Here is a 19,357-nt window from a genome sequence, read left to right as displayed (position 1 = left end):
ATATCCATCACTAATAGTTGCTAAGTAGCACCACTACTGACCGAGTCCTGAAGGATATTACTGCCAGAGGTAGGTGGTAAGAGAACCAACATGAGGGAATAACATACTTGACCTCATCCTCTCCAATCTACCTGCTGCATCTGTCCATAACAGTATTAGTAGGAGTGGCCACCATACAGTTCTTGTGGGAGTAAAGAGGCAGGTGGTTGTAGTAGGGGACAGTATAGTTAGGGGGATAGATAGGGTTCTCTGCAGCCGAGAGCGTGCACCCCGAAGGCTGTGTTTCCTACCAGGTGCCAGGATAAAGGACATCTCCTCCAGGCTGAAGAAGAACTTGGAATGGAAGGGGGAGGATCCAGTTGTCGTGGTACACGTAGGTACCAATGACATAGGTCGGACTAAGAAAGAGATTCTGCTGACAGAGTTTGAACAGCTAAGGACTAAATTGAAAAGCAGAACCAAAAACGTAATAATCTCTGCATTATTACCTGAACCACGAGCAAATTGGCATAGGGTTAATAGAATCAGGGAGATGAATGCATGGTTCAGAGGTTGGTGTGGGAGAAGCGGGTTTCGATTCGTGGGGTACTCGGGAAAGAGAGAGCTGATCCGTGGGGACGGACTACACCTGAACTATGCTGGGACCAGAGTTCTAGCAAACCAACTAACTAGGGAGGTAGACAGGGCTTTAAACTAAATAAGGCAGGGGGTGGGGGGCGGGGGGAGGATGGTCGCAGTGGAGCGAAATCTGGAATGCTAAAGAGAAAAGAAAAGGAAGCTCTGCAGGAAAGTGATTGTGTTAAGGATAACCAGATTATGTCAGGAAGGGACAGAGCATACAAACAAAAGAGTGCATTAACAAATAGGGTTCAGATAAGAAAAATAGTGATAAGACAAATAGGGCTATAGTACAAAATAATGTCAAGATGTCCAATAATGTTAAAAAGACAAATCTAAAAGCATTGTATCTGAATGCATGAAGCATCTGTAATAAGGTAGACGAATTAACAGCCCAAATAGATGTAAACGGATACGATATAGTTGTAATTACGGAGATATGGTTCTAGGGTGACTAAGGTTGGGAATTGAATATCCAAGGATATTTGATATTTAGGAAGGACAGGCTAAAAGGAAAAGGGGGTGGTGTGGTGTTGTTCGTAAAGGATGAAATCAGAGCAATAGTGAGAAAGAATATTGGCTCAGAAAATCAAGATGTAGAATCAATCTGGGTGGAGCTAAGGAGCACCAAGGGGCAGAAAAACATTGGTGGGAGTTGTCTACAGGCCTCCAAACAGTAGTGATAGTGTGGGGGACGGCATCAAACAGGAAATTAGAGATGAATGTAACAAGGGTACTACAGTAATCGTAGGTGACTTTAATCTACATATAGACTGGCCAAACCAAATTAGTAATAATACTGTGGAAGATGAATTCCTGGAGTGTGTACGAGATGGTTTTTTAGATCAGTATGTTGAGGAGCCTACCAGGGAACAGACTATGCTAGATTGGGTATTGTGTAATGAGAAGAGGTTAATTAACAGTCTTGTTGTATGGGGTCCTTCAGGAAAGAGTGACCATAACATGATTGAATTCTTCATTAAGATGGAAAGTGAAGTAGTCCAGTCCGAAACTAGGGTCCTAAATCTAAACAAAGGAAACTACGAAGATATGAGGAATGAATTGGCTATGATAGATTGGGAAGATTCATTAAAAGGCATGATGGTGGATAGGCAATGGCTAACATTTAAGGAACGAATGCATGAATTGCAACAGCGTAAAAACACAGAAGGAATAGTGGCCCAACCAAGACTAACAAAATAAACTAAGGATAGTTTTAGATTCAAAGAGGAGTTATACAAAGTTGCCAGAAAAAGTAGCAAGCCTGAGGATTGGGAGCAGTTTAGAATTCAGCAAAACAGGACCAAGAGTTGATTAAGAGAGGAAAAATAGATTATGAGAGTAAACTTGCAAGGAACATAAAAAACAACTGCAAACGTTTCTACAAATACGTAAAAAGAAAAAGATTAATGAAGAAAAATGTAGGTCCTTTACAGACAGAAATGGGAGAATTTATAATGGGGAACAAGGAAATGGCAGAACAATTAAATAAATACTTTGGTTCTGTCTTCACGAAAGAGGACACAAATAACGTCCCAGAAATGCTAGGGAACCAAGGGTCTTGTGAGCAAGAGGAATTAAAGGAAATGATTATTAGTAAGAAAATAGTGCTGGAGAAACTAATGGGACTGAAGGCCGATAAATCCTCAGGGTCTGATAATCTGCATCCCAGAGTACTAAAAGAGGTAGCCATGGAAATACTGGATGCATTGGTTCTCATCTTCCAAAATTCTATTGATTATGGAATAGTTCCTGCAGATTGTAGGGTGATAAATGTAACCCCACTATTAAAAAAAGGAGGGAGAGAGAAAGCAGGGAACTACAGACCAGTTAAGTCGAACATCAGTAATAGGAAAAATTCTAGAATCTATTATAAAGGATGTGATAACAGCACACTTAGATAATATCAACGGGATTAGACAAAGTCAACATGGATTTATGAAAGGAAAATCATGTTTGACAAACCTACTGGAGTTTTTTGAGGATGTAACTAATAGAATAGATAAGAGAGAACCAGTGGATGTAGTGTATTTGGATTTTCAGAAGGCCTTTGATAAAGTCCCAGATAAGAGGTTAGTGTGCAAAATTAAAGCACATAGGATTGGGGGTAATGTACTGGCATGGATTGAAAATTGGTTAACTGACAGGAAACAGAGCGTAGGAATAAATGGGTCTTTTTCAGGGTGGCGAGCAGTGACTAGTGGGGTACCATAGGGATCAGTGCTTGGGCCCCAGCTATTCACAATATATATATATATATAAATGATTTGGATGAGGGAACCAAATGTAATACTTCCAAGTTTGCTGACGACACAAAACTAGGTGGGATTGTGAGTTGTGAGGAGGATGCAAAGACCCTGCAAGGCGATTTAGATAGGTTGAGTGAGTGGGCAAACACATGGCGGATGCAGTATAACGTGGATAAATATCAAGTTATCCACTTTGGTAGAAAAAACATAAGGACAAAGTATTATTTAAATGGTGATGGCTTGGGAAGTGTCAATGTACAGAGGGTCCTGGGTGTTCTTATACACCAGTCATTGAAAGCAAACATGCAGGTGCAGCAAGCAGTTAGGAAGGCAAATGGGATGTTGGCCTTCATTGCAAGAGGATTTGAGTACAGAAGCAAGGATGTCTTACTACAGTTATACAAGGCCTTGGTGAGACCGCACCTGGAGTATTGTGTGCAGTTTTGGTCTCCTTACCTAAGAAAGGAATTTCTTGCCACAGAGGGAGTGCAGCAAAGGTTCACCAGACTGATTCCTGGGATGGCAGGACTGTCGTATGAGGAACGTTTGGATTGGATTGACTAGGCCTGTATTTACTAGAGTTTAGAAGACTGAGAGGGGATCTCATTGAAACGTATAAAATGCTGACGGGGTTGGATAGACTGGATGCGGGGAGGATGTTTCCCCTGGCTGGGAAGTCTAGAACAAGGGGTCACAGTCTCAGGATACGGGGTAGGAAATTTAGGACCGAGATGAGGAGACATTTTTTCACTCAGAAGGTGGTGGACCTGTGGAATTCTCTACCACAGAAGGCTGTGGAGGCCAAGTCACTGAATATATTTAAGAAGGAACTAGATAGATTTCTAGACACAAAAGGCATCAAGAGATGTGGGGGAAAAGCGGGAACATGGTGTTGAGATAAAGGATCAGCCATGATCATATTGAATGGCGGTGCAGGCTCAAAGGGCCGAATGGCCTACTACTGCTCCTATTTTTTATGTTTCTATGTTTCTATGAGACAAAGTCCCGTCTTCGCACCGAGGACACCTTCGACTATCTGTTATGTCAGCTCACTCTACCATTCCATTAAACCAGGAAACCAACCCTGGTTCAATAAGGATTGTGGAAGAGTATGCCAGGAGCAGCACCAGCTATACTTAAAATGAGGTGCCAACCCGGTGAAGCTACAACACAGGACTACGTGCATATTAAACAACAGAAGCAGCTTGCTATAGACAGAGATACGTGGTCACACAACCAACGGATCAGATCAAAGCTCTGAGGTCCTGCCACATCCAGTCATGAATGGTAGTGGACAATCCCCATTCTCAACAATGGTGGAGCCCAGCACGTGAGTACAAAAGCCAAGGCTGAGCATTTGCAACCATCTTCAATGAGAATTACCTAGTGGATGATCTAATTCAGCCTCCTCCTGAGATCCCCAATATCACAGATGCCAGTCTTCAGTTATTGTGTTCCTAACACAGATGAGACTGCACACAGGGAGGTTAAAGTAACAGTGACCTCAGTCTTTATTAAGACACTCCAGAGTGAGGAACAGGCCTTAGGGGCTGGCTTATATACAGTGCTCCCAAGAGATGCTGGGATCCCTTGGGACTTCAGGGGATGCGCTCTCTGGTGGCAGAACATGCGAGTGCATGTTTTACAGATACACAACATCACTTCCCCCGCAAAGTCAAAGTGAAAACTATTTACAAGGTGAGGCGGTCGGGAGCCTTTCTTTCCCTGGTGGACCGCCTTAGTACAAATGTCTGTTCTGGTGTGTTGGCTGTGCCCTCGCTGGGCTGGCGTGTTGTTGGCCCTGCAGGGCTGCTGGGTGAGCCTGGCCTTGCTGGGTTGTTGGGCATCATGGGTTCGATTTCCTGGTGCAGGGTGGTGTCATTGATCCTTTGGGTGTGTGTTGTGGGCTCGAAAAAGGTGGTGTCTGCTGTGTGTTGTTCAGGGCAGTCTGTGAACTGCAGCCTTGTTTGGTCCAGGTGCTTTCTGCAAATTTGTCTATTGTCTAGTTTGACTACAAATACCCTACTCCCTTCTTTAGCTATCACCGTGCCCACGATCCACTTGGGACCATGTCTATAGTTTAGCACATAAACAGGGTCATTCAGATCAATTTCCCGTGACACAGTGGCGCGACCATCATTTACATTTTGTTGCTGCCGCCTGCTCTCCACCTGATCATGCAGGTTGGGGTGAACCAGTGAGAGTCTGGTTTTAAGTGTCCTTTTCATGAGTAGCTCAGCCAGGGGCACCCCTGTGAGCGAGTGGGGTCTCGTGCGGTAGCTGAGCAGTACTCCAGAAAGGCCGGTTTGGAGTGAATCTTCTGTGACTCGTTTAAGGCTCTGTTTGATTGTTTGTACTGCCCGCTCTGCCTGCCCATTGGAGGCTGGTTTAAACGGGGCTGAGGTGGCATGTTTGATCCCATTGCAGGTCATGAATTCTTTAAATTCGACACTGGTGAAACATGGCCCGTTGCCACTGACCAGTATGTCAGGCAGGCCGTGGGTGGAAAACATGGCCCTCAGGCTTTCAATGGTGGTGGCGGCGGTGCTTCCCGACATTATTTCACATTCAATCGGTTTTTGTAAAAGCATCCACCACCACTAGGAACATTTTACCGAGAAACGGGCCCGCATAGTCGACATGGATCCTCGACCATGGTCTGGAGGGCCAGGACCACAAATTTAGTGGTGCCTCTTGGGCGCGTTGCTCAACTGAGCACACACGCTGCATTGCCATACACAGGACTCTAAGTCAGAGTCGATACCAGGCCACCACACGTGGGATCTGGCTATCGCTTTCATCATTACTATACCCGGGTGTGTGCTGTGGAGATCCGAGATGAACTTCTCCCAGTCCTTTTTGGGTAGCACTACGCAGTTACCCCACAGCAGGCACTCTGCCTGAATGAACAGTTCGTCCTTTCGCCGCTGGAATGGCTTGATTAGCTCTTGCATTTCAACGGGGATGCTGGACCAGCTCCCATGCTGTCATGTATGTAACCTCTATGTAACACCACTGCAATAATGTATATACTTAAGCAATGCACACCTTGACCACAGGGGGTGAACTTGTGGGAGACACTCCTTACCTGGTCATCCAGGTTTATAAAGGGAGGTCCCACACAGGGTCATCACTTCTTGGTCCTGTGAATAAAGGTTCAGATCATCGAGTGACCTTGTCCATAGAATGTGCCTCGTCTGGGTTTTGTGCCATTGAGTAAGGCCTTTACACATGCAGTACACAGGTTTTTTTACTAAGGACAGCAGAGGATCTTGGCTGGTCCAAGTCCTAATCTGGCGGGCCGTGACAGGTGACTTAGCATTTTCAAATGCTTCCATGACCATCAACAAGTCTGTGGGCTGAGCCACCACCAACAAGTTTTCAGGCTGCGCCATTTCCAACCCCCTGGTGGGCAATGGTAGCCGACTGAGAGCATCCGCACAGTTCTCGGAGCCTGGCCTGTGGCGGATGGTATAGTTATACGCTGATAGCGTGAGTGCCCACCTCTGTATGCGGGTTGAGGCATTAGTATTTATCCCCTTGTTTTCAGCGAACAGGGATATGAGGGGCTTGTGATCAGTTTCCAGCTCAAATTTGAGGCCAAACAGATACTGATGCATTTTTTTTACCCCGAACACACACGCTAATGCCTCTTCTCAATCATGCTGTAGGCCCTCTCGGCCTTAGACAAGCTCCTGGAGGCAGAGGCGACAGGTTGCAACTTCCCCGCAGTGTTAGCTTGTTGCAATACACACCAGACTCCATACGATGATGCATCACATGCTAGCACAAGTCTTTTACACGGGTTATACAATACAAGCAGCTTGTTGGAGCATAAAATGTTTCTGGCTTTCTCAAAAGCAATTACTTGTTTTTTTCCCCATACCAACTTCTCACCTTTACGCAATAACACATGTAGGGGCTCTAAGAGGGTGCTTAACCCCGATAGGAAGTTACCAAAATAGTTGAGGAGTCCCAGGAACGACTGCAGCTCCGTGACATTCTGTGGCCTGGGCGCATTCCTGATAGCCTCTGTCTTGGCGTCTGTGGGCCGAATGCCGTCCGCCGCGATCTTTCTCCCCAAAAGCTCCACTTCTGTTGCCATGAAGATGCATTTCGACCTCTTCAGCCGCAGCCCTAAGCGATCCAGTTGCTGGAGGACCTCCTCCAGGTTTTGTAGGTGCTCGACGGTGTCCCGACCCGTGACCAATATGTCGTCCTGAAAAACCACCGTGTGGGGTACCGACTTGAGTAGGCTCTCCATGTTTCTCTGGAAGATCGCTGCAGCTGACCGAATTCCAAAAGGGCATCTGTTGTAGATAAACAGTCTCTTGTGCATGTTGCTGCAGGTGAGGCCCTTCGACGACTCCTCCAGCTCCTGCGTCACGTAGGCCGAAGTCAGGTCGAGCTCGGTGAACGTCCTGCCAGCGTTGCAAATAGATCGTCTGCCTGAGGTAGCGGGTATTGGTCCTGTTGTGAGAAACGATTAATAATTACTTTATAATCACCGCAAATCCTGACCGTGCCATCACTTTTGAGTACTGGAACAATCGGGCTGGCCCACTCGCTGAATTCCACTGGGGAGATGATGTCCTCGCGTTGCAGCCTGTCCAGCTCGATTTCCACTCTCTCCCTCATCATGTGAGGTACCGCTCGCGCCTTGTGGTGAATGTGTCATGCCTCTGGGACCAAGTGGATCTGCACCTTCTCCCCGGAAAAGTTTCCAATGCCTGGCTCAAAAAGGGAAGGGAATTTGTTAAGAACCTGGGTACATGAGGCTTCATCGACATGTGATCCCAGTTCCAGCGGATTTTGCCCAGCCAGTTCCTTCCAAGCAGTTGGGCCATCGCCCGGACAATCCAGAGTGGCAGTTCATGTACCGTGCCCTCGTAGGTGACCTTGACCATGGCGCTGCCCAGGGCAGTGATAAGCTCTTTGGTGTACGTTCTCAGTTTCATGTGGATGGGGCTCAGGGCTGGTCTGAGTGCCTTGTTGCACCACAGTCTCTCAAACATCTTTTTACTCATGATGGATTGGCTAGTGCCAGCGTCCAGTTCCTTGGCTATGGGTAAGCCATTCAATTTTACATTTAGCATTATAGGTGGACATTTCATCGAAAATGTGTACACCCTGTGTACTTCAGCATCTGCCTCCTCTCTCTGAGGCTCGAAATTGCTTTGATCCACCATGGACCGATCTTCCTCTGCCACGTGGTGGTGAGCAGGTTTTGTCGAGCTTGCAGGTCGTCTGCAAGCTCGTTGGAGGTGCCCCACTGTTCCACAGCTCTTGCAAACATACCCTTTGAAGCAGCATGAATAGGCTGAATGGAAGCCTCCACAATGCCAACAAGGTGTGAATTGCCTTGCATTCATCCTTTGTTGCGGACTCTGAGTCATCTGGATCACCTGATGCCTGCTGGCAGTTGCAGACTCGTGGTTTCTGCCCTGTACATTTCTGCTCGCAAACACAGTTCCAGTTAATTTATGAACATTGCTAGCACTTGTATGCTGAGAGATTTGTTTGGTGTTATCACTGGTGGACATAAACGCCTGTGCTATCGCAATGGCCTTACGGAGGGTCGGTGTCTCTACAGTCAAAAGTTTTCGTAGGATGGTCTCGTGGCCAATGCCCAGTACAAAAAAGTCTCTGAGCATTTGCTCCAGGTAGCCATCAATCTCACATTGTCCTGCAAGTCACCTTAGCTCAGCCTTCAGATCGCTGGCACGTGTAGAACCGATACCTCGCCATTAGCACGCTCTCCCTCGGGTTATGGTGCTCCCGAACCAGTGTACACAGCTCCTCATACGACTTATCTTTGGGTTTTACCAGAGCCAGAAGATTCTTCATGAAGCTGTAGGTCGGTGCCCCGCAGACCGTGAGGAGGACCACTCTCCTTTTTGCAGTGCTTCCTTCTCCGTCCGGCTCGTTGGCTACAAACTACTAGTCTAGCCATTCGACATAGGCTTCCCAGTCCTCACCCTCCGAGAACTTTTCCAGGATGTCCACAGTTTGCTGCATCTTTGCGTTGGATTCGTATACTCATCGCCAGTTATTGTGTTCCTAACACAGATGAGACTGCACACAGGGAGGTTAAAGTAACAGTGACCTCAGACTTTATTAAGACACTCCAGAGTGAGGAACAGGCCTTGGGAACAGTGCTCCCGAGGGATGCTGGGATCCCTTGGGACTTCAGGGGATGCGCTACCTGGTGGCGGAACATGGGAGTGCATGCTTTACAGATACACAACACAGCCAATTTGATTCAGTCCACATGATGTCAAGAAATGACTGAGCGTACTGAATGCAGGAAAGACTATGGGCCCTAACAACATCCTGGCTGCAGTTCTGAAGAATTGTGCTCCAAAACTCGTGGCGTCTCTAACTAAGCTGGTCCAGTACAGCTACAACACTGGCATCTACCAGACAAAGTGGAACATTGCCCAGGTATATCCTGTCCACAAAAAGCAGGACAAATCCACTCCAGCCAATTACCACCCCATCAGCTTATTCTCAATCATCAGCACACTGATGGAAGGTGTCGTCGACAGCACCATAAACCAGCACTTACCAATAACCTGTTCACTGATGTCCAGTTTGGATACTGCCAGGACCACTAAGTTCCAGACCTCATTGCAGTCTTGGTCCAATTGTGGACAAAAGAGCTGAATTCCAGAGATGAAGTAATAGTGATTGCCCTGGACATCAAGACAGCATTTGACTGAATGTGGCATCAAGGAGCCCGATTAAAATTAAAATCAATGCAAATCGGGGCGAAAACTCTCCACTGGCTGGAGTCATACCTAGCACAAAGGAAGATGGTTGTGGTTGTTGAAGCCCAATTATCTCAGCCCCAGGACATCACTGCAGAAGTTCCTCAGGGCAGCGTCCTAGGCCTAACCACCTTCAGCTGCTTCATCAATGAACTTCCCTCCATCATAATGTCAGAAGCGGAGACGTTCACTGATGATTGCACAGTGTTCAATTCCATTTACAACTCCTCAGATAATGAAGCAGTCTGTGCCCACATGCAGAAAGATCTGGACAACATTCAGGCTTGGGCTGATAAGTGACAAGTAACATTCGCGCCACACAAATACCTGGCAATGACCATCTCCAATAAGCAAGAGTCTAACCACCGCTCCTTGACATTCAACGGCATTACCGTCACCGAATCCCCCACAATCAACATCCGACAAAAAGTCTTCGACCTGAAACGTTGGCTGGGATTTTCCCGATCTTGGCGGATCTGATGCAGCTGAGGTCAGTGGCGGGTGCTGACCTCGTTGCTGACTCCAGCCTACTCTGTAGAATGATTTTATGCTGATTAGATTTGTTAAGCCCACCCAGCATGTTTGCTGGCGATTTGAAGGAAGCGGGTCTGATGACATCATTTGATGACATGTCATCAGCCAGTTTCCTTAAAGGGATCATGTTGCACATTTACATTGACATTTGTGCTGTCAGTGTTCTGCAGCATTGAGGTTCTGCAAGCACTGACAAACACTGCACAGAGGTGCACAGTTGCACCCAGGCTCTCCCAGGACTCCCTCCAGATACTTAAGTAGGTCCTCTTCCCTCCCAATGGGCTGAAAATACCTCACCAAGAGATCAACGTAGACTGGTTGCATATTGCACAGGAGGACACAAGCAGGGATGTCATCAGGAGGACCTGGCTGCAGTGCGCAAACCTTTCAATGATCTCAGTAGATCATGAAACGTTACTGCAAAGCCACACTCAACCTTATCCTGCTGTACCACTCAACACTTTCCATCACTCTGCCTTCCCGACTCTACCACTGCACATCCTTTCTCACACCACTTTACCTTGCACCTCCACCCATCTCTCTCTCTATCTAAAGTCTCACATCCCCATCTCACTAGCCACCCCTCACACTCGCCCTCATCCTTGTCCAATCATACCAACTAACAACACACAAGGGTAGGCACTTGTGTGTTTTAGACAATGTTCATGTGAAGTTTCTTTTAATGTGCTGTCAAACATTGAAATCTTTATTTTGAACACTTTGGGGCTGAACTTGCCCCTCTGAAAAATGGCCATTTGCACCTCAACCCGGCGGCCATGCTGCGGAGTCCAGTGAAATGGCTGCCGACATCAGAATTCCCCGACCCGCTCTTGCAGCGGTCTGCAGCTCCGCACCTCGTCCCTTCACTTCCCCGGCGGTGATTGACAGCACTCAGCGCGGCATCACACCGCGCACCGCCGAGGTCCCGGGCCGGAAGCACAATTCCCCTTCAAAGGTCGGCTGGCCGCTCAGCGGTGCAAAGAGTTGGATTACTGAGGTGGTGCATCGTTGGTGATTGAGAACGCCGGAGTGGATTAAGGGGCAAGCGCTTTAGTGAGATTTATTTTCGGCGACTTTGTTGCGTTGTTTAAGTAGCAGTGCAAGGCCACTTCGAGCAGACTGAGCTTGTGGAGGCCTTGGAGAGGAGGGGGGCAGTGTGTTGTGGCAGAATTAAAGTAGCCAATACCAAGCTGATGCTTCGACAATAAAAACTTTGTCCTGAAATTGCAGTTGGCGGCTTCCTGCAAGCGGATACCTCCAATCTGCAACAAATCGACACACTTACCTGATGGTCCCGGAGGTTCGGATAATTGCTGTCCTGGGCAGCATAGAGGCCCACATCATAGGCTGGCTCAACCAATGAAAGAAGAGAATGTACGGAACTCCCATAAGTATGAATGGGAATACCCCCAAAAATACATGTGCACTTGAAATATATTTTTTTCAAACATCACACATTTAAAATTAATCAAAATTGCATTTAATTAAATATTTAAAACACTTACATTTTTTGAAAAATAAATTTACATATTTTAAAATGTCTAAAAATAAATGTACTTATTTCACAGGTTTTTAAATGTATAAATTATTGAAAAAATATATTTTTCTGTCCTTTATAATTCTTACACTGTTAAAAGCAGATCTTACGCCTGCTTTTACCAGGTGGTGGAATTTCAGAGGCATTCACTGGGCAGAAGTTGGGCAAATAACCCTTTTCCCAGGATGTGTGCGAACTGTCAAAAAGATTCTTGACAGATCGCAAGTTTCAGGTTTTAGCGCATGCCTAAATCCGGAACTTTAATGGCCCCCACGGGTGCATGCGCACTTCATACGCGCCCGTAGGGGCCACAAATTACGGCCTTTTATTTCTGTCATATTATCCGCCAAAGTTGAAGTCAATAGCGGGAATCCCACAAGAGCCATCCATCTAGTCTCTGTGAATAATATCTGGAATAATGGATGCTTTTTGGACATCCTGGAGCAATGTATGTTGGAGATCGTGGGGAGTTACGGATTAACAAACTTCTTTGTGGCTTGAAGCAACAGGCTTTCAACTATAAAAACATGATGACTTTGAAGTGTTGTGAAGAGAAAGCATAGCTTGTCTTCTGATATGTGAAGAGTTTGGGGCCGAAATGGCCCCTTTTTATAAGGCCTCTGGCCACCTGAAAATGGCGGCCATGGGTCAGTGCAGAATAGCAGCTGAGTCTTCGCGGAGGGGCCGCCATTTTGAAAATTGCCCTTCCGGGACCGCTCCACCTGTTTTCCCACCGCAGCGTGCACGCGCCGACCCCTTATCTTCTGGCCGGGACCCTTTTGCAAAATTGGCCCTGGGGAAATTGCCCCTTTCCCGAAATTGCCCTGCAGAAGCGGCCCCCGCTTTTGTGTCAGTACACTCTCTGTGGCTTGGCAGCGTGGTCGCCCTTAAAGGGGAAGTATCGCGGCAGGCAACACCATCTTATATTTTTTGTCAGCCAACTGCCGACAATTATGGCCACAAAATCCCTAAGGTGCTGAATTTCGACGGTTCAGCCACCTCATACATTGGGGCGCGGCCAGAACACATCGAAAAATGGTAGGTGCACCTCGTTTCGGGCGGTGGGCAATTTCGGCCCCTTTGTGTACGGAAATAAGTTTTAGTAATAAAACCTAACTTTAGTTTCAGGGTAATAAACCATGGGTAGGAATCCATTAGCTGCAGATAGCAGCTGGTAAATCTTTTTCCGCAAAGGTTTAGGGACAGTTAACATCAGGAAGTTTTGCTTACGGGAAGTGGTTTTGAAGTAAAAAAATTACAACTGTTTATAAGAATACTCTGTTTTCAAAGGTTTGGGAATAGATACGTCATACCGTCTTATCTATGACATTTTCCTTTGATGTAGTCAAAGTATGGTGTATAAAGGATCATGGTTTTTAACAGGATATTGGAGTGCTCAAAAGGTAGAACTTGTTACTGAAAAGCCACTCTCTGCATACAGTTAAGGCCAATCACCTTTACTGTGTATCAATAAAGTCGATTCCATATATTCCACTACGAAGTCTCATGCTTACTCGAAACATGCTGTTGTGAACCAGAGGAGAAAGGAGGTTAACTGCTATCAATGATCACAGGATATAAGAGTCATGGCAGCTCCCAGAATATCTGGTATTAATGTGGTGGATGCTCGGGTTAACAGCACACAGTACTTACATATGGACAGTGTAATTTCTTTTCTATTTCTGTAGGACACAGTTTAGCTTAATGGAGCCTGAATGTGAATGCGGAGTTGAAAATGCCCTGCATCCTTGAGAAAAAATAATAAAGCACTGAGGGGTGAAAATTCAGCACTGTAGATTTTGAGGCGGTGAAACATAGAAACATAGAAACTTAGACAATAGGTGCAGGAGTAGGCCATTCGAGCCTGCACCACCATTCAATATGATCATAGCTGATCATGCAACTTCAGTATCCCATTCCTGCTTTCGCTCCATACCCCTTGATCCCTTTAACCGTAAGGGCCACATCTAACTCCCTTTTGAATATATCTAACGAACTGGCCTCAACAACTTTCTGTGGTAGAGAATCCACAGGTTCACAATTCTCTGAGTGAAGAAGTTTTTCCTCATCTCAGTCCTAAATGGTTTACCCCTTATCCTTAGACTGTGACCCCTGGTTCTGGACTTCCCCAACATCGGGAACATTCTTCCTGCATCTAACCTGTCCAGTCGCGTCAGAATTTTATATGTTTCTATGAGATCCCCTCTCATTCTTCTAAATTCCAGTGACTATAAGCCTGGTCGATCCAATCTTTCTTCATATGTCAGTCCTGCCATCCCGGGAATCAGTCTGGTGAACCTTCACTGCACTCCCTCAATAGCAAGAATGTCCTTCCTCAGATTAGGAGACCAAAACTGTACACAATATTCAAGGTGTGGCCTCACCAAGGCCCTGTACAACTGCAGTCCGACCTCCCTGCTCCTATACTCAATTCCTCTCGCTATGAAGGCCAACATACCATTTGCCTTCTTCACCGACTGCTGTACCTGCATGCCAACCTTCAATGACTGATGTACCATGACACCCAGGTCTCGATGCACCTCCCCTTTTCCTAATCTGTCACCATTCAGATAATATTCTGCCTTCCTGTTTTGCCACCAAAGTGGATAACCTCACATTTATTTACATTATACTGCATCTGCCATGCATTTGCCCACTCACCTAACCTGTCCAAGTCACCCTGTAGCCTCTTAGCATCCTTCTCACAGCTCACACTGCCACCCAGCATAGTGTCATCTACAAACTTGGAGTTATTACATTCAATTCCTTCGTCTAAATCATTCATGTATTTTGTAAATAGCTGGGGTCCCAGCACTGAACGTTGTGGCATCCCACTAGTCACGGCCTGCCATTCTGTAAAAGGACCCATTTATTCCTACTCTTTGCTTCCTGTTTGCCAACCAGTTCTCTATCCACATCAATACATTAACCCCAATACCATGTGCTTTAATTTTGTACACTAATCTCTTGTGTGGGACCTTGTCAAAAGCCTTTTGAAAGTTCAAATACACCACATCCACTGGTTCTCTCTTGTCCACTCTACTAGTTATATCCTCGAAAAATTCTAGAAGATTTGTCAAGCATGATTTCCCTTTCATAAATCCATGCTGACTTGGACCGATCCTGTCACTGCTTTCCAAATGCACTGCTATTTCATCTTTAATAATTGATTCCAACATTTTCCCCACTACCGAGGTTAGGCTAACCAATCTATAATTCCTTGTTTTCTCTCTCCCTCCTTTTTTAAAAAGTGGGGTTACATTAGCTACCCTCCAATCCATAGGAACTGATAGAGTCTATAGAATGTTGGAAAATGACCACCAATGCATCCACTATTTCTAGGGCCACTTCCTTAAGAATTCTGGGATGCAGACGATCAGGCCCTGGTGATTTATCAGCCTTCAATCCCATCAATTTCCCTAACAATTTCCTGACTAATAAGGATTTCCTTTGGTTCCTCCTTCTCGCTAGACCCTCGGTCCCCTAGTATTTCCAGAAGGTTATTTGTGTCTTCCTTAGTGAAGACAGACCAAAGTATTTGTTCAATTGGTCTGCCATTTCTTTGTTCCCCATTATAAATTCACCTAATTCTGACTGCAAGGGCCCTACATTTGTCTTTGTTAATCTTTTTCTATTCACATATCTATAGAAGCTTTTGCAGTCAGTTTTATGTCCCCTACAAGCTTACTCTCGTCCTCTATTTTCTCCCTCCTAATTAAACACTTTGTCCTCCTCTACTGCATTCTGAATTTCTCCCAGTCCTCAGGTTTGCTGCTTTTTCTGGCCAATTTATTTGCCTCTTCCTTGGATTTAACACTATCCCTAATTTCCCTTGTTAGCCACGGTTGAGCCACCTTCCCCGTTTTCTTTTTATGCCAAACAGGGATGTACAATTGTTGAAGTTCAACCATGTGATCTTTAAATGTCTGCCATTGCCTATCCACTGTCAACCCTTTAAGTATCATTCACTGGTCTATCCTAGCCAATTCACGTCTCATACCATCAAAGTTACCTTTCTTTAATTCAGGACCATAGTCTCTGAATTAACTGTGTCACTCTCCATCTTAATGAAGAATTCTACCATATTATGGTCACTCTTCCCCAAGGGGCCTCGCACAAGATTGCTAATTAATCCTTTCTCATTACACATCACCCAGTCTAGGACGGCCAGCTCTCTAGTTGGTTCCTCGACATATTGGTCTCGAAAACCATTCCTAATACACTCCAGGAAATCCTCCCCCACCGTATTGCTACCAGTTTGGTTAGCCCAATCTATATGTAGATTAAAGTCACCCATGATAACTGCTGTACCTTTATTGCACGCATCCCTGACACCACCTGGGCGGTGATTTTACCGCCAAACGGTAATTACAGCCTCAAATTGAAAAATGCAGTTTTTCCCCCCAAAGATGAGAGTGCAGCACTAAAAGAGACATTGCACAGCCGTCCGCGGGTGCCCACGGAACGGTAACTCAGGAGGCTTCTCAATTTTCTGACACTGCATTCTAGCGCCTGAAAATTAAAATGAAAAAGAAATGTTTGTGAAAATTTCAGTGATCCACACCCACACTTCCCCACTGCTGCCATAAATAAATAGAAGCTAAAAAAACGAAACTTAACAACTTACCTTGCTCTTTGGATGACACCGCCCTGGGATCACCGATGTACTGACAGCTTTCACAGTCGGAAAAAGCGCTTGCCGATAAAGCAAGCGACCGAACTGAAGTTTGCTCTCGTGGCGCCAAAGGGGCATTGCACGCTCGACTTTAGTTAGGCGGTGGGGGCGACCCTAAGAGATAGCGCTACATGCACTACCGCCACATTGGTCTTCAGGTCGCCCAACTAATGTTTTCGGGAGGTGATGACACCGCTCCACTGTGTCAGTAAGTCCTCAGCTGCCCGTTAGCCGCCCCTCTCCCGCACTAACGGGTCGCATTAAAATAAAAATTTCAACCCCTGAATGTTTTGTATGGCTGTTCAGTGTCAAAGTGCAAATATTAGGTGCATGCCTTGATGAGATTCTGGATGCATCAGTGTACCAAGGAATTGCTCAGTCCTATCAAATCACCCAATGCAGCTTGAAACCACTCTGAAGCATAAAAATTCAGGGCTGCGGTCACTTTATGAGCCAGAGGCTGAGCTGCGATCTCTGTACCTCAAATTCCAGGAAATGGTGCAACTCAGTAACCATCTTAAGTTAACTGCAGATGGTTAGTCCTAAGGCACCAAACAGATTTCTGTAGGTTGTCAGGGTTGAAACAATTCACATCACCTTTCAGCCCTTTTCCATTGATGTTCATGCAATACATACAAACAAATACTCACAATGTTACCCATCCTGTAATCTGTGTAGCATTTACTGCAGTGCCATTATTTTAACTGCAGAAAATGACTGGAGTAGTTTACAAGAGATCAACATAGAGCAGTGCTGATGAAAGTGATTGTTCAACCAATAGCTTTTAATCGGCCTCAATAAATTTGCTGGAATGAATAAAAAATCTTCCTAAAATTTTGCTCCAATTTGGAGTCAACAGAAAACTCAGACTCCTGTGTACAGCAGCAGAAACATTTTAGTGTTCTCCAGCAGTTTATCACCAGCAACACTGGTCACTAAACTGAGCAAAGAACATAGTTGCAGGTAACACACATGACAATGTGTTCAGTCGGCTCAAGATATTTCTGCTGATATAGAAGTATCCTAGCATCCTAGAATGGAATATTTTGTTGTAGGTTTTATAATTAACTGCCAACTGCAACCTTTTAATCTTATGATTCACTGTAATGAAACAGTTTTGTCAACCACAAACTACTCGGTATTTATTTAGTGATACTTTAAAAGGGACAGATGGACTCAACTATAAACACAATTTATGGTAACCAATAGTTTTCCTTGGTTATCTTTTGTACAGCAAACAGTTTGAATGGTCAGTTTACACACAATTACTTTGCCACAATGTAAGGAAGAAACCAGAGAGGTTATGCCCTCATCTTCAAAAACTGGATGATCTATATCCAAAATCTACAATTGGACAAAAGCAGAAATAGTTCATAATGGCGACTGTTTATATTAATTAGTTGATTGTAAAGTATTCCCTCTTCATTTCTATTACTTAAAATTACAGTTTTGTCAGTACAGTTCTAACAGTACAGAACTTGTTTGCCGATACAGTAAAACATATACGCCATACTTTTGTGTCACATAGAATACTAGGGCTGGATTTTTGAGAAGTTTGTGACTGGGTTTTTGCTGCGATTGACCCTCCGCGGCGAAAACCCAGTCGCAAAGTCTGGGCGGGATCTTCAGCTCGTTGTTTGCAGCGGCGATGGGACGTACCGCCGGGGAGAGGTGCACCGACGTGCAACGCCGTGGATTGCGTTACTGTCGGACTTTCGGCTCTCTCCCGACCCATACGCCATGCCCAGAATGCCCACAGCCCTGCCAGCAGCGCCAAGTATGAAAACCTGCAAAAAAGTACATTAAAATTTTTAGTTTTTAATTTTCTTTTAGCGATTCGATGGGTAAGTATCTTGTAAATGTTTTTTGAATGTTTATTAGAATTTTTATTTAACCCCTCCCAAGGCCTCTCTCACAGCGCTCCTGAATCCAGACTAAATTTGGCTAAACTCGCGTTTTTGTGCCGCGAATCCTCGACACCCCCCTTACCGTGTAAAACCCGAAAGTTTGGCCTAAAAACGGTAGCGCAGCAAAAACAGTAAGTTTCACGTATCGCTACCGTTTTCGTCGAAAAAACCGGAAAGCCGAAAATCTTGACGCCAACCACAGAAAGTATTTAAGTAAAATATTTGAAAGGGTGTTGTATTTGGGACTTGTGCTCAATACTATTGAAAATATGTCAAATTTTAAATGTAATTTTGCATGTGTCGTATTAGTTTAAAATGTAGTAATCTCATGCATTGTGATCTAGCTTCTTATTTAAAGTACCTGTGTAAATGATTTCAGCATGGGGACAGAAGGATCCTTCTTCCTATTCTTTGTACTGTCTGTGAAAATTATCTTGCCTGCATCATACATTCTGCAATGGAAAATCGAGACAAAAGCATTGATTAATGTAAGCAATCTCTACTTTCACTATAAACGTGTGCATTTTCTTAAATCTATATGGTATATATATATAAGGGTGGCACCTGTCCAATTTTCAGTCAGACAGTCTGGTTTTTGGATTAGCCATCCAGAAATTTCTAAAATGTAAATCAGACAGAAAAGTCCAATTTTTATAACGAGTTTATTTTTCCACTTTTGTGTCATGTGATACGGAGACTTTATTACGGTTTCAAGGAATTTTTGCCATTGGCACAGCAATGCAAAACTTAGAATTCAACGTATAATCCCACCATGCCCAGCTCCTGTCCCAGCCTGTCATCAGATATGAAATTGACAAAAGATAGCAAAACTATATATATTGCTTTTGATGTTGTGGCTTTACTCAATGGGCTCAATTTTCCACAAGCCCGTTTTCTGGTGTATTGCCAGAGTTACGCCGGGGGCCAGAAATGTACCAGAAATATTTTGCCAAACTTTCCATAATGTATAATTCGAATTTGGCGTCGCACAGCATGTCCAGTCTCCTCGGGGGGGGGGGGGGGGGGGGGGGGGTGGAGCCTGCTGTCTGGGACAAAAAACGATGCCA

At 45.1% G+C, this 19,357-nt stretch overlaps 1 protein-coding gene across 7 annotated transcripts in view; it reads right to left on the bottom strand.

The window, feature by feature from the left end:
- frem1b (Fras1 related extracellular matrix 1b) overlaps positions 1-19,357 on the bottom strand; it is a 304,502-nt gene that overhangs the window by 178,175 nt on the left and 106,970 nt on the right. For 6 of the 7 annotated variants that reach the window (XM_070886932.1, XM_070886934.1, XM_070886935.1 and 3 more), the window contains exon 12: positions 18,652-18,742. In XM_070886932.1, coding sequence (XP_070743033.1) covers positions 18,652-18,742 — 91 coding nt within the window. Of the gene's footprint in view, positions 1-17,564; positions 18,171-18,651; positions 18,743-19,357 lie in introns of those variants that run through there. The other variant, XM_070886938.1, reaches the window with a different exon arrangement.

The sequence above is a fragment of the Pristiophorus japonicus genome, chromosome 8, assembly GCF_044704955.1.
Source record: "Pristiophorus japonicus isolate sPriJap1 chromosome 8, sPriJap1.hap1, whole genome shotgun sequence".
Lineage (NCBI taxonomy): Eukaryota > Metazoa > Chordata > Chondrichthyes > Pristiophoridae > Pristiophorus > Pristiophorus japonicus.
This window is presented reverse-complemented; position numbering and strand designations above follow the sequence as displayed.